The 15811-nt window shown below is 38.3% G+C and overlaps 1 protein-coding gene across 1 annotated transcript in view; it reads left to right on the top strand.

The window, feature by feature from the left end:
* The window catches only part of RERG (RAS like estrogen regulated growth inhibitor), a 116961-nt gene extending 107125 nt beyond the window's left edge, over positions 1-9836 (top strand). The window contains exons 4-5 of the mRNA XM_002928382.4: positions 6432-6505; positions 8106-9836. Of these exons, the coding sequence (XP_002928428.1) occupies positions 6432-6505; positions 8106-8513 (482 nt within the window). The 3' untranslated portion in view covers positions 8514-9836. The remainder of the gene's footprint in view (positions 1-6431; positions 6506-8105) is intronic.
* Positions 9837-15811: the final 5975 nt, after the last annotated feature.

The raw sequence follows: 15811 nt of genomic DNA, 5'->3' as shown, positions 1-15811 counted from the left end.
ATTTCAGTGAGTTTTGCTCTTTGGTTTTTTTAAGGAGAGGGATTGATTTAGAAACTGCCATTAGGGATGCAAGCAAGGGTGGGAGACAGAGGGTGAGAGATAACTAAACCCATAGTCTATTTGCACTTGCATTTCATAGAAGCAACTATTTTTAACATCCAAGTGGCTTGAGGGATATAAGCTAAGAAAAAAGTTCAATTCTTTACATTGGGCAATTTCAGATTCCTTATATTTTTCTCATTTCACTGTGGACCAGTGAAATGTTTGTCAGAGACCAGAGCTGGTCTGTGAGTAGCATTTGAAAACCAGTACTGAAGCCCGTGAGGTTTGGGACTTGCACCATCTGACCAGGAACCCCCCTGATGATGGTGAGTATAACGTTCTCATTATAGAACAACAGGGTCCGTGTTCTTTTTTTTTTTTTTTTTTAAGATTTTATTTCTTTATTTGCCAGAGAGAGAGACAGCTAGCAAGAGAGGGAGCACAAGCAGGGGGAGTGGGAGAGGAAGAAGCAGGCTTCCAGCTGAGCAGGGAGCCCCATGCGGGGCTCAATCCCAGGACTCTGGGATCACGCCCTGAGCCTAAGGAAGACGCTCAACGACTGAGCCACCCGGGTGCCCCAACAGGGTCCAGGTTCTGATTAGATCCCCAAGAACTGAATCCCTACTTCTGAGGGTCCTATTACCCTCAGAGAGTGTTGATCATGGCAGAGAATATGGACAAAGGCTTAGATGGTGTATAGTTGTGTGTGTGTGTGTGTGTGTGTGTGTGTATGTATGTGTGAGACAGGTGTTTGGAAAAGAGAGAGACTGCGTGTCAGCACTTACCACCACTACTACTATATTGGAGGCACCCTACTCTGTGTTTGAGTGGATGATGGAGTCTCTATCTCATGAATAAAGGCTAAGACAGGAAAGAAGGGGTAGGAATTCAGAGACAGACCCGCCGGCACTTGGATTTTGTGATTGGCTCTTCCTTCCTGCATTACAGTACCCTCTGCTTAGAAAAAAAGGCTTATGCAAGAGAGAGACACACCCAGAACAAATTCTCTGCACTGGACACTAAAGCGGAGCTGCTTAGCCAACTCATGGAACTATTTAATATCGGCACAGCAAGGAACTTTGAGATCGTCACTTGACAAATAAGGAAGCAAGTCCAGTGAAGTAAATTTATTCAAGATTATGTGGCTAGTTTGTGGTTAGACCAGTAATAGAACTCAAGTCAGTACAATTTCCACTGTAGCATAAATCAGCATTACTAACTGCTGTTGTTACTGTAACTGCTAAATGTCCATATTAATATGTTGAAATTTGCAAAAAAGCTAAATCAGTAAAGGGATTCACCATCTATGATATCCATTTGAGCATCAACTTCTGTTACAGTACACAAAATGTACTTCTATTTATAAAAATGTTGCTGAATGCAGGTTTTAAATCATGAATTGCTCATATACAGTGAAATTCAATATATAAAAATATATCTTGAAACTTATGTTGGCCTTATAGTCTATGTTATTTTGGTTCATGTGAATATATGCCTTAAACAATCACCTCCCTTCCCTTTAAAAAGAAAAAAAGACTCAGAATTTTCATTTTAGGTTAGTATGAACAAAATAAATAGTGTGTCCACTCTCCACACACATACACGTTTTCTCCTATGTTTTGGAAAGTATAGTAGAGTTTAATTCCAAAAAGTGCTTAGTACACTTTTTTTGAATCAGCTTCATTAAAGTTAGCACATGGAGGCCCAACATTTCGCTGTGTGGGCTACACTTCACTGTTTACGTGAAGATATGGGTTTCTAATGAGAGAGAAGAGGCTTAAAAAGAAAAGGCTCAAAATGGCACGAAACCGGCACTCAGCTTCGATGAAATCACTGCTGCTCCCTGCTGCTATGTCTGTGGCAGACATTCCCTCATTTCCTGCATTCCATCTTTTTTTGTTTCAGTTAACAAACAGCCAAAGAATCACACAACTTCGTACAATTTTAATTGTATTTTATTTCCCCCCTACTGTGGCCTTCTGTGGTTGAAATACATACCCTATTTATCATGGACGCAACAGAGAAAATGTCCCTGTCTGTCAGACAACTTTTGGTGTAAAGAGATGGAAGAGAGCCCAGTATTCTGTTTTCCAGGCCCCAGGGCTGATGCCAGCCCCTTTAAAAAGGAAGGTAGTGCAAAGACCACCAGAGAACAGTAGTGGAAGAAACAGAAAGGGCATAGAGCCTAGCCTGCATACTGCTGTCTGGCCTCTCCTCCTCAAGCTGGAGCACTGAAGATGCAAAAAGAAATAATTGAGAGAACATTTAGAGATAAGAAGTTGCTACACATTGTACATTAGAGCATTAAATTATACACAATAATAATCTCCCATTTAGCATAAAGAGTAGGGGCATGGAATGTTCTAGAATTGAGAATCATTGTACATACCACATACAGATTACCTATTCTAACAATGACAATACTGCAAAATATGCTTATTAAAATATATTGAACATAACTTCATTTTTAAATTTTACTGTTCAGAGAAGACTTCAGCCATGTGCCTTCCTGTGGCAATGATCATGACACAGGGCTGATGGCAGGTAGAAGGCTAGGTTATGCTACTTAGTTAAGCCTCCTTTCTGCAGTTTGCATTTTAGGTAGGAGATTATATTTGTAGCAAAGTAACAAAAAAACGGTGGTCAAAAAAGACTTGTAAAATAGTTGATGAGATGAAGAAATGAAAGTCAGAATAATGAACAAAAAAACCCCAAAAGGACTGGCTTAGCGGCCACCCCAATGAGAGAGAAACTTGCAGGTTTATTTGGTTAGTTGGTTGGTTGGCTGGTTGGTTGGTTAGTGATTTGGGTAGTTCAGGGTAAAGAATTTAGTGAATCATATTATTCTATCCACAGCACCATGTCATGTGCTTGTGAAGCCTTTATATCATTTATATTGTATTTATATTATTTTACATTATTATATTTTATATTTATATTATCATATTTATATATATTTATGTTATATATTCATATTATATTTCTATTATTATCTATATCATTTATATTATTTCACTTTATTTTTCCTGCATCTCCCATTGTGACACCATTGCCCTCCTCTTTTCCATAGGTATATAATCTAATATGCTTGATTCTTAGGATAGTGGTATAAGCCTAATTCCAAAGGCAGTCTTCCTGAGTTCCAGTGTCAACTCTACCACTTACCCCATGTGACCTTCAGCAAGTTATTAAATGTTGTTGTGCCTCCGTATCTTCGTTTAACACAGAGATAATAGTAATACCTACTTCAGAGATATTTGCGAAGATTATGTGGCTAGTTTCTCCTTTAAATCTCCTTTAAAACCAATTAGTTTCATTAATTAAATGAATTAATATGAGTAAAGCATTTAGAACAATTTTTGTTCAAACAGTAAGCGGTAGGTACTAGGTATTACATATTTTTTTGAAAAAGGTATTTTTTCTGTGTGCCCATATACTTTAAATTTATATAAGTTTCATTATGCTATAGATCTTTCTGTAAAGATAATCATGTGATTTTTTTTCTTTAGAATTTTTTTCCTTTAGTGCTTTACCATGTTAAACTGCATTGATAGAAACAATATCCAAATTATGGAAAGAGCCCAAGTATCCATAGACTGGCGAATGGATAAAGAAGAGGTGGTGTATATATACAATGGAATATTACTCAGCCATAAACAAGACTGAAATATTGCCATTTGCAATGATGTGGATGGAACTAGAGAGTATTATGCTAAGCAAAATAAGTCAGTCAGAGAAAGACAAATACCATATGATCTCACTCATATGTGGAATTTAAGAAACAAAACAAATGATCATAGGGGGAAACAAAAGAGAGGACAACCAAGAAACAGATGCTTAACTGTAGAGAACAAACTGATGGTTACCAGAGAGGAGGTGGGTGGGAAGATGGGGGAAATAGGTCATGGAGATTAAGGAGGGCACTTGTGACGAGCACCAGGTGCATAACTAACTGGAATTTAAGTTAAAACTTTTAAAAATGCATTGATTTTAAAAACTCTCTGCATTTCTGAAATTAACTGATCGTGATGTACTTTCTTGTTACACTAATTGGATTCAACTGGGTAACATTTTATTTAGGATTTATGAATCTACGTTCAAGAATGAAGTGAGCCTACAATTTTCTTTTCTTTTTTCTCTTATCACTCTTATAATACTTCTTATTAGGGTCAGCATAATACCCCACAAGAGGAATCGGATGACTATCCTTTCTCTATTTTCTAGAACAACCTGTTTAATGTTTATAGAAATCTCCTTTAAAACCAGTTAGATGTAGTTGCTTTTTATGATCAGAAGAGATCTACAATTAACATCTACGTTACTTACTAGTTATTGACCAAGTTAAGTGTTCTAGTTCTCACTGCACCCATCCATGCATTTTTCCATACGAGAATTTATCACGGTTTGAAATTTTTTGGTATACAGTTCATAATATTATTTTATTTTCGTTTCATCAGAATATGTAGTTATTTCTTCTTTTATTCTTAATTGTGCTTGATTGCTCCTTCTCTTTTGATTTATGAGTCAGTATTGCTAGATTTTTATCTCTACTCCCACCTCTTTTTTTAAAATCCTTTTAAGCACCATGCTTTGGTTCTGTTAACCTTGTGTAATTCTTTCTTCTGTGGTTTTCTTTTTTACTTCTTTCCTCATATCTTTTTGGATTTATTCTATGTTCCTCTTCTGATTTGTTGTTGAATACATAGGTCACTTCTTTCTTTCGTATGATGTCATCTTCGGAAATAAGGTAACTACATTACCTCGCTCAAATCTGCCTCTTGTCTCTTCACACCCTTCCCACCCCGATATATTGGTATCATCTAGAATAGTAATTTTCAGTTGCTTTCGATGTGGTTTGGTTGCTTTGTTTTACTCCATTGGGATCTCTAGGTTTGCTGGTGAGAAGTCTAATGTCAATCTGAGTCACGTCCTTCTGTAGGTGATATGCTATTTTTCGTAGATCCTTTAAATTTTTTCTTTATCATTGATATCCCTAAATTTTGCTGTGATTGTTTTATATATGGGACATTTTTCTTTGTGTGTCCTTTTAGTCCTTTTTTTTTTTACAATGGTGCATCTTTTTTTTTTAAAGCTTTTATTTATTTATTTAACAGAGAGAGAGAGAGAGAGAGAGAGCATGCACAAGCAAGGGGAGCAGCAGGCAGAGGGAGAAGCAGGCTCCCCGCTGAGCAAGGAGCCCGACGTGAGGCTCGATCCCAGGACCCTGGGATCAAGACCTGAGCTGAAGGCAGCCGCTTAGCCGACTGAGCCATCCAGGCGCCCAAGTGCTTTTGATCTGAACTGTTTCAAGTCCTTTCATCCTGGGAAAGTCTCAGTTATTTCAGCCTCAAGTATTTTCAGCCCCTGTGTATTTTATTCTCTTTGACGCTCATTTTATGAGAGATAATCACATGTCTATTTCTATTATCCATCTCTCTTATATTTTACTTTTCACAGTTTTCTTATCATGTACTGATGCCTTCTGGAAGAGTTCCTCAACCTGACCTTCATCAGCTCAGTCAATCATTTATTGAGCTCAATATTTCAGCTGTTCTAGTTTTCATACAGAGCAGCACCAGTTGGTATTTATTTTAACCTCTGGTTTCCATTTCATGTGGTGAAAGGCACACTCAGACCACCCGAAGTTCTTGCATCTGCTGACTTCTCACCCCAGCAGAGCTTGGGGACCACTCTGATGTTAACCTAACAGCCTACAGCTGGTACTGCGCAGTTGTCACTTTTCTACCTGGAAGAGGGAACACGAGCAGGAGGACTCTGCTCTCTTACACCTCCCTCCATGTGGCCCAGCCCTCCTCTGCTTTCCTCAAAAACCCCAAACATGGGACCCTATGGCCTTCTCCTGCCATGAGGGTTTCTCATAGCTTTACATGGTCATTTTTCACCTGGGTGGCTATCCATCTCCTCTAATGTCCAATACACGTCCAGGGCTGAGGTCTTGAAGGGAAGGAATGGTTCCTGCTTATACGTCACCTTGTCAGGAACAGTCATGAGCAGTGATTTCCTGAAGCCGGATTTTAGGAGTCTCGAGGTAGCATGCATTTTGTGGAAATCACTTTCTCAGTCTAGGATGTAGAGGCCTTATTTTAGACACCAGGAAGCTGGCCTCAGAGGAGAATAAAATGAGTGAAGAGACATCGAGATTCTCCCATGCTATACCCTGAAAATCTGTGGCTCCCACATGAGAACCTGTACTTCCAAGAGCTCAGAGAGGACAGGGCACGTCCATGTCCGTCCTCTCCTGCCTAGGATGCACATTCCCTTATGCAATACAAATAGACAAACTTCTGTGACTTCTTTGTAATTTAAGGATCAAATTAAATCATGCACTAATTTACTTTCTTACCTTCTTTTTTTGCTCATTCCCTCAGAATCAACCTACCGACACCAAGCAACCATTGATGATGAAGTTGTCACCATGGAGATACTAGATACTGCTGGCCAGGTGAATAAAGGGTTCAGCTAAAATGTTTTCTGAATCTAATAAAGACGAGATGTGTACATGCATACTGTGAGCAAAATTAAGACACTGTCCTCGAATTAACTAATGAGGCCTAAAGAGTTTTTTCTTTAATTATCTAGTTATTTATATACTAACATATTTTTAAAAGCTTATGTATGCAACCTTATATAAATTTCCCAGTACTTCAATGGGGTGGAGGAGGGGAGGATTGATAATCCTGTAACATTGACAATGACATCATCTAGAATAGAATTATCCACATATATTTTGGAGAGATGGCAAGATATTAAGAGGTTCATGGTTAAGTATTTTGAAATGCTCTGATAGATTTAAACAGGTATTTTTACTGGGGAAGTTCTCAGAGCCTTATATGCATATGTATAAGATGAATCCTTAAGAGTTTCAGTATATATTATATTCTAAACTTATATAACCTCAGAATTGTTTTTCAAAATGTTTTATTATAGGAATCTCTCCTGTAATATCTTTCTAGACCTCAACACATCCTATTGAAAATTTGAGCCACGTAATTGTACAATAAACAATCCATTACAAAGGAAGCTAATATAAATTTGCCCTGATGTGAGTCAGTTCTGAGATTACAGACAGATTTGTAGACAGGCTTAGTTCTCAAGAATAAAATGACCACTAGGAATGAAAGTTAGGACCACTAGGAATGAAAGTTAGGGATAAAAGGTTTCATGGTGCTCTATCAGCAAACTGTGATCTGAAGAAGACTTGAATTTAAGTATTTAATCCAAGAAATGTTCTTGCGACTAGACACTTTTATTTTTCATCATCACCTCCTTCTTATATATGCTTTCTCTGGCACCCAGCCCTGATTCTAGAGAGAGGTGGCAGGGACTTACATGCTTGCAAAGGTTATTTGAGCCCGTGAGAGCAATGCATTTTCAAATCTCACATGCTACTTTCCTAGGAGGAAGTGATCACCCCCTTTGAAAATCACATCAATTGAGTTTCTATCATTATTGGGACTTTATAATATTTTGGAGGTGTTAAAATAGAAAAAAAAAAGCCAAAAGCCTCTGGCTTTGAGTTTGTCTCTCTCTACAATTTTTCAGTTTTTCTGTTCTTGGTACCCAATTGTCTAGAATCTGAAGGCAAAGGAGATTAAAGCAAAAAACAAAATCAAAACCATTCACTAAACTGTGCCTCTAAATCCGATCTCTAAAAGGTGGCGTAAGTTCTACTTCTCTGTTACCTATTTGCCAATTCTTTATTTGTGATGAAAAGCCTTGGAGGCAGTGTGCCCAACTAAGATAATTTCTTTATACTTCCTGTAATTACGGATTTAATGATACAGCAAGAGGAAAATTTTAGATGCAGAACATTAGGGGTCTCTGCAGTTAGAACATTTTTAGTTCCCTGACATACCCTGCTATAAGTAATGCTCCTGTTCCAAACTGATTGAAAAGGGAAGCTTGTATAGGCAGACTATCAAGGAATTTTAATGACACCGAATATAAAGAACAGTAATGAAGGACTCACTATTGGCATGAGCAACATCTATACATTGTGATGACTTCCAATTCCCCAACTGCCATTGTTTCCTTGTCAACAGGAAGATACCATTCAGAGGGAGGGACACATGCGATGGGGGGAAGGCTTTGTGCTGGTCTATGACATTACTGACCGAGGAAGTTTTGAGGAAGTGCTGCCACTTAAGAACATCCTGGATGAGATCAAAAAGCCCAAGAATGTGACTCTCATCTTGGTTGGAAACAAAGCTGACTTGGACCACTCCAGACAGGTTAGTACAGAAGAAGGGGAGAAGCTGGCCACCGAATTGGCTTGTGCTTTTTATGAGTGTTCTGCCTGCACTGGAGAAGGGAACATCACCGAGATATTCTATGAGCTGTGTCGAGAGGTGCGTCGCAGGAAGATGGTCCAGGGCAAGACGAGGCGACGCAGCTCCACCACGCATGTCAAGCAAGCCATTAACAAGATGCTCACCAAAATCAGTAGTTAGGTGGCCCTGTTCTTGCAAAAGACCTACTGAGGTGGGTCAGGTAATTGGAAACATGTTCTCGCCCTTTTCCCCCCTTTTTCTCCCCAAAATAAAAGAAAATACTCCATTCCTTGTTCTGACTCTGGGAAACGTCTAGGCTTCCTATTGTTCCCAGGTCTCCCATGTGTTGAGAAGTTATAGAGTGTTTTATGCAATTTTAGTGCTGACAATTTCTCCCTTTCCTGCTTGAATAAGATACACTCTATTGCAGTTTGAACCTGTAATCACCAGAGATTCTGAAATGGCTGAGTTCATATTAAGCTATTTTTAGGCATCCTCACCTTGCTTCAATAGGTTGAAGGCTTTCTAAGGCATTTTGAAATTCCATTCCTTGTCAAAGACTTTAAATGGTTGTCTTAAAAGTGGAAGGTAATAGAAAATACAGTAAAAACCCAGGGAGAGCCGCTGAGACATTGGACCGGGGGTAGAGCCCTAGTTCCTCTTTGAAATGAAGATTTTCTTAATTGTCTCAAATCGTCTAGTTTTTCTTTAACCCTTCTTTTGTTCTTAAATTCGAACATGTTGTCACAAAGTTTTCCACTGTAGTAGGGTTCCGTTGCAATTTGAGTGGGTTCTCTCAATGAGCTCTTGAACATTCACTGTACTCTGATTCACCTTCTGTGGCTTCAGTAAGATTTCATTATAAGAGAGGCAGAAGGATCCTTCCATTCGGATCCTGCTGGACCATTTCTCACCAAGCCCAGGGTGACATAAAGACATTAGGAGTCTTTTCATCAAACCCGGATTTCACTGAATGCTAATAGAGGCTTTAGAATTAGAGTTGTCTGGTTCATTTCTCTCTCTGCTTATCATCTTAGCAGAAAGACAACAGTCCAAAAAACAGGAAAATTAAGAAAGAAGCTGCACTACCCTTCCACTGGGGGGCCAAGGCTCTCTAAAATTAGCCTCTGGTTCATTAATTGGCTACATTACTTCTTCTGCTACTTTGGATAAATTAATTCACTTAGAATTCAGAAAAGAATGAGTGATTGAAGCTCACTATCCCTGAATAAATGTGTATAAAACAGATTCCTGTATTGTGAAAGTACAGTCTGAAACTGATAAAACTTTATGATTTTTTCCCCTATTATGCCCCCCATATATCAAGATTTGGGCACTTTATTTTAGAAGAAAATATATATCTTTTACATATGTGTGTATTTATAAATGCATAGATATATGTATAAAATTTGTAAGAGCTGGAAGCTTTAATTCACCAATGCATTTGGACAACTTGGTGTAACTATTTTATGTGATACAATAAAAAGCATAATTTTCACATTCTGTCACATTCGAGCAGTCTTTCTTGTGATAGCGTGAAAAGTTTGTAATTTTAGGAGAGACTTGAGTAGACAATCAAATTGCAGAATTGACAAAGCAGTGAATGTGGTATAAAAAAATAAGCCCCTGTTCCTAATTTTAGCTATTTTTGTAGAATGCTTAAGTGATGTTTTAGGCACTTTATGTATTATCTCATTGGATCCTCAAATACCCCACCCAAGAGATATTGCTAGGATCACAATTGCAGGGATGAAGATATTGAAGTACAAGGAAAAATGACTGCACAGCAACTTAGTGGGTAGAGCCAGGATTTGAACCCAGAGAGGCAATGAGGCCGTAGAGCCCATATTATTTGGATAATAGTATATTAGCAGACTGACATATAGCTCTTGTTCTGGAGCTGTGGGGATGAAGACAGGAAGAAGAAAATTTAGGGAAGATTTCTTTCATTTATGCTTTCATTCATTCATTAGGAAATATTTATATATAAAGTTGGACATATAACTTCCACAATTTAGTCTATTCGATAATGTCTTAGCCGAACATTGAAGAATACATACAAATAACCAGGAAAGAAAGATGGTGAAAATATTCTAGCCAAAAGGAATAGCATGGAACCCAAATATGGAGACATGAAAGGCGATCGTGAGTGTAGTAATTAAAAGCAGTTGAGAGCGCCATTGATACCATTCTTCAGGATAAAACAAAACCAAAAACAAACAAACAAAAAAACAAAACAAAAACAAAAAACCAGAAGATAGAGCAGAGAGAAGAAATTAAAAGAAGGAAAAAAATAAGGCACTTGGAAGTAAGAAAAAATGTCAAAAATTCATAAAACTTCAAATTTAGGTAACTATGTATTAAAGGACCAAGTAAATTACCTGGCTGTAAGTCATTTTCCGTAATGGCCATCTAGACAGGGTATGGAAGGGGAAAACAGAGTAAAATTATTTTCTAAATGTTGCCGCCTTTCAGAATCACAGCCTCTTCCACTGTCTCATCCCTATACTTGCAGACGAGCCTCAGCCAGTCCTTATAAAGGGCAAGCCCCTAAGGAAGCATAGTGAAAAACCTGGGTGCCGTTTTGGGCCAAACACTAAGGAAGTGAAATTCACAGTCAACAACACCGGCAACTTTCCTAGACATATACATACAAATCCAGACCTGTTAAAAATTCAAAGAACCACTGGCATACGTGCCAACAGATAATTACAGAAGAACATGAGATTGCACAAATATAAATTAGTTATTCCTCTCATGCCCCAGGCTTCTCCACACATGAAGGTTATAAATAAGTTGGGTTTTTTAATAGAATATTTTAATGATGGAAACCTGTGTGTTCTTGAATAATAATGGGTTGTTATCATCACACTACCATTACCAACATTTGCTGATTGTAGTTGTTTTCCTTTTCTTCCAAGATTCAAAAAACTTCATTTCTAAATACTGGGTTTGTATTCATATGTCTCATAGCACTGAGGGAAGGAACCCATAATTCAGGATATTCCCTTCAAATAACATGTGTAATACTTACATGTACATAGATAAACACAACACTTGGGGTTCAAAGTAGAGTCCCAAATAAGATTTCTTCTTAAACCAACCCGCGTCCACTTTAAGAAAGTGGCCAGATTTAATCAGAGTAATGTTGAATTCGGTTGTTCTGAGCTAAGAACTTATTGGGGGGTTCTGAGGGGAAAAAAATGACATAAATTTATTTTTTCCATAGATTTGAAATGCTGTGTTTAGCATACATATATGTCTGATTTTGAACTGTCCATTCTGTTTCATTGGTCTATTTGTTTATTCATGCTCTAGAGCCATGATATTTAAAAACTGAGCCTGTTAATATGTTAAAATAGCTCCTATTAGGTGATCAAAATTAAGAATAAATTTTTAGGTTTGGGTATAACTATGCCTTGATACTATACAACTGTTTGTTCTAAAATGGAATTTGAAGGAAAAAATGCTGTATTTTATACTTGGAAACCAGTGCCCATTTCTGTTCAGCTTTATTGAGATGTAATTGACATATAACATTGTGTAAGTTTAAGGTATACAACACGATGATGTGATACATGCATCTATTGTGAAATGATTACCGCAATAAGGTTCATTAACATATTCATCACCTCACATAATTACCTTTTTTGTGTGTGATGAGAGTATTCAAAACTCTCTCAACAACTTTCAAGTATATAATACAGCATTGTTAACAATAGTCACCATGCTGAATATTAGATCCCCAGAACTTACTCATCTTATAATTGGAAGCTTGGAGATTTTCACCAACATTTCCCCATCTCCACCCCCCCACCCCACCCCTGACAACCATTATTCTATAATCTGTTTCTATGACTTTCTTTTTAGTTTCCACTTATAAATGAGATCATATAACATATGCCTTTCTCTATATGACTTGTTTCATTGAGCCTAATCCCTCAAAGTCTACCCATGTTATCACAAAGGACAGGATTTCTTCCTTTTTTCTGGCTAAATATATTCAAATGCATGTATGTATGTATCTATCTCACTTTTTAAAAAAATCTATTTATCCATTGGTGAACACTTGTTTCCACATCTTGGCTATTGTAATAGTGTTGCGATGAACATGGGGGTCCAGCTATCTCCTTGAGATAGTGATTTCATTTCCTTCTGATATATACCCAGAAATGGGATTGCTGGATTATATGGTAGCTCTATTTGAAATTTATTGAGGAAATTCCCTACTGTTTCCCATATTGGTTGTACCAGCTTACATTCCCACCAACAGTGCACTAGGGTTTCTCTCTTCACATCCTCACCAATACTTGTTGTCTCTTGTCTTTTGGACAATACCGTTCCAACAGGTATGAGGTAATATCTCATTGTGGCTTTGATTTGCATTTCCCTGATGATTAGTGATGTTGAGCATCTTTTCATGTGCCTGTTGCCCATCTGTATGTTTTTTGGAAATTTTTTTATTCAAGCCCTTTACCCATTTTTTATTTGGGTTATTATTTTTTATTATTATTTTTGCTATTGAGTTCTATGAGTTCCTTGTATATTTTGGATGTTAACCCTTCATCTAATATATGGCTTGCAAGTATTTTTTTCTCATTCCGTAGGTTGCTTCTTATTTCAGCTGTTTCTTTTGCTCTATAGAAGCTTCTGAGTTTCATATAGTCCCACTTGCTTATTTTTGCTTTTGTTGCTGGTGCTTTTGGTGTCATATCCAAAAATCCATTGCCAAGATCAATGTCAAAGAGTTTTCTCTATGCTTTCCTCTAGAAGTTTAATGGTTTCAGGTCTTACATTCAAGTTTTTAATCCATTTCAAGTCATTTTTATAAGTGGTGTAAAATAAGGGTTCAATTTCATTCTTTTACGTGTGTATATCTAGTTTCTCCAACATTATTTATTAAAAAGATTTCTGCATTTAGGGGTCTTTTATGATCTCTGGGGGCCCAGATTGGAATTTATCCTGCCTGGTTCCTCGCCAGCTCCCTGTGATACAGATAGGAGGGAGCTGATGCCTAGTATAGGGCCCTTCTCAGACCTCCAGGGGTGCAGGTGGGAGTATCTCCTGCAGGGTCCCTGTGGCAACAGAACTGTCCATGGACTGCCTGGGATGAGCTGGAGCCCTTTCAGAGTCTGCAGTCTGACCAGATTTGGTGGGCTTTACCTCCAGGGGCTCCCAGACCACAGTTGAGAGGGGCTGGAGCCTGTTCACAGGCCACTTAAAGGTCCACAGCTGGCACTGAGGTCTGTATGTCTATTACCCAAGACACAGGTGGGTGTGACTCTTCCTGGGTCCCTTAGCCTAAGGTGTTGGTGACAGACCTTAAAACCAAATGGGGCTCTAGCTGAGTTCTCACAGGTATGGAACCTGTTTCTGCACCTGTAGCTAAGACCACAGTTGGCAAATCAGCCACCTGGTTGTGAGCTTGTCTTCTCAAAATGGCTCTCCTCAGTCTTAGACTGAACTCTGGCTTCAGAATCTCCTACCTGTGTTTCAAAGTTCCCATGAAGCACTTTTGTCCATGGATAAGTGCCAGATTATTGCTGTTGGGGGGAGGATACCTGTGAGGGAGGTCTTATTCAGCCATCTTGCGGATGCCACTCCTAAACAAGTCAAGACTACTAATTATTTGGACGCTGAGATTCATTTTCATGAATGTGAATGAAGCAAGATTTACTGTGCCTCAGTAGGGGTAGGTTCTTATTTTCATTGTTAAAAGTGTAGCATTCATCTTGCCGTGATGGAGTAACAGATACCAAATTTACCCTTACCTATTCAACAAGTCGAAACAATCAGACAAAATATATAAAACAATGGTTTTCAGACTTTGAACAACAAGCAAGCATTACAGTGATCCCAGAGAGGAGGGGAAAAAATGAGGTAAACTGAAATCATGCCAACTTACTGCCAAGTGGCAAGTTGCAGGAAGTAGTACATACCTACACAGCGCCTGGCGGTCTTACTGAGTTGAGGAGACAAAAATCAGTTTGAGGAGGCCAAGCTGGAAGAATCCGTGGGATAGAATTTCTGGAAGGAAAGGAGCTTTACAGAGCAAAACCTCTAGAGATCTTTAAAAGGGTTCCCTTTAGTCTTAGGCAGAGTATGGATCTTTGCATGCTGGGAAAAATTTACTCAAGGCTGGAGAAAAAACCCCAAAAAACAATAGGCCAAAACTCGGGGAGTATACATAGGGCTAGGAAGAGTTTCTATTCCCACTGGCCAAATCTTTGTAATATTTAGGGCATCAGGTAATACACAAAGACCTCAAAAAGGTATTGTCTTAATTATGAGTCTTAACTAGTCCTGGACTAAGCTGTTAAGTATCTGCCCCAACAAAGCTTAAAAGCAAGTCCGAAATTTTTCAAACTAACTTGATTTTGTGCTAGAAACATATACAATACACTATACAGAGATGTGTAAAATAAAATCCTGCACCCAAATGATAAGTTACAATGTTGGCATCGAGTTGAAAAGTACCAAGAATGCTAAGAAGCAGGAAAATATGACCCATAAATAGGAACAAAACGAGAAATGACAGATGATTTCATTAACAAATAAGAAACTTAAGATAGCTATTATAAATATGCTTTATATGCTCAAGAAGATAGAGAAAGACATGAGCATGGTATTGACAGAAATGAAAGATATAAACAAGGCCCAAGTGTAACTTTTAAAAAAAGATTTATTTATGTACGTATTTGAGAGAGAGAGCATGAGCAGGGGGAGAGACAGAGGGGGAGGGAGAGGGAGAGAATCTCTAGTAGACTCTGTGCTCGACGCAGGGCTTGATCCCGTGACCCTGAGATCACAAGCTAAACTGAAACCAAGAGCTGGATGCTTAACTGACTGAGCCACCCAAGCACCCCCCAAATATAACTTTTAGAGTGGAAAATAAAATATCTAAAATAATAAAACACTAAGTTGGATTCACATTAGATTAGACGCTAAAGAAATGACCAGTGAACTTGATGACATGGCACTAGAAACATTCCAAAATGAAGCAAAGAGAGGAAAAAAAGGCTAAAAAGTCAATAATGAAGAAAAGAACAATGATCTGTGAGACAAAATCAAACAATCTAACATCCATTTAATTGGATTCCCAGAAACAAAGGAGAGGGATGATGGGACCTCAGGAATAAAAAATGGTGGAAGAAACACCAAAGAACATTGAAATCAAATTCCTGAAAAGCAACAATAAAAGAAAAATTTTAAAGCATCTCCTTGGGTAAGGAGATGGAAACACATGTGTACAGTGGTTAAGAGATAAGAATGACAGGGGCGCCTGGGTGGCACAGCGGTTAAGCGTCTGCCTTCAGCAGAGGGCGTGATCCCGGCGTTATGGGATCGAGCCCCACATCAGGCTCCTCTGCTATGAGCCTGCTTCTTCCTCTCCCACTCCCCCTGCTTGTGTTCCCTCTCTCGCTGGCTGTCTCTATCTCTGTCGAATAAATAAATAAAATCTTTAAGAAAAAAGAGAT

Source organism: Ailuropoda melanoleuca, chromosome 16 (assembly GCF_002007445.2).
Source record: "Ailuropoda melanoleuca isolate Jingjing chromosome 16, ASM200744v2, whole genome shotgun sequence".
NCBI lineage: Eukaryota > Metazoa > Chordata > Mammalia > Carnivora > Ursidae > Ailuropoda > Ailuropoda melanoleuca.
This window is presented reverse-complemented; position numbering and strand designations above follow the sequence as displayed.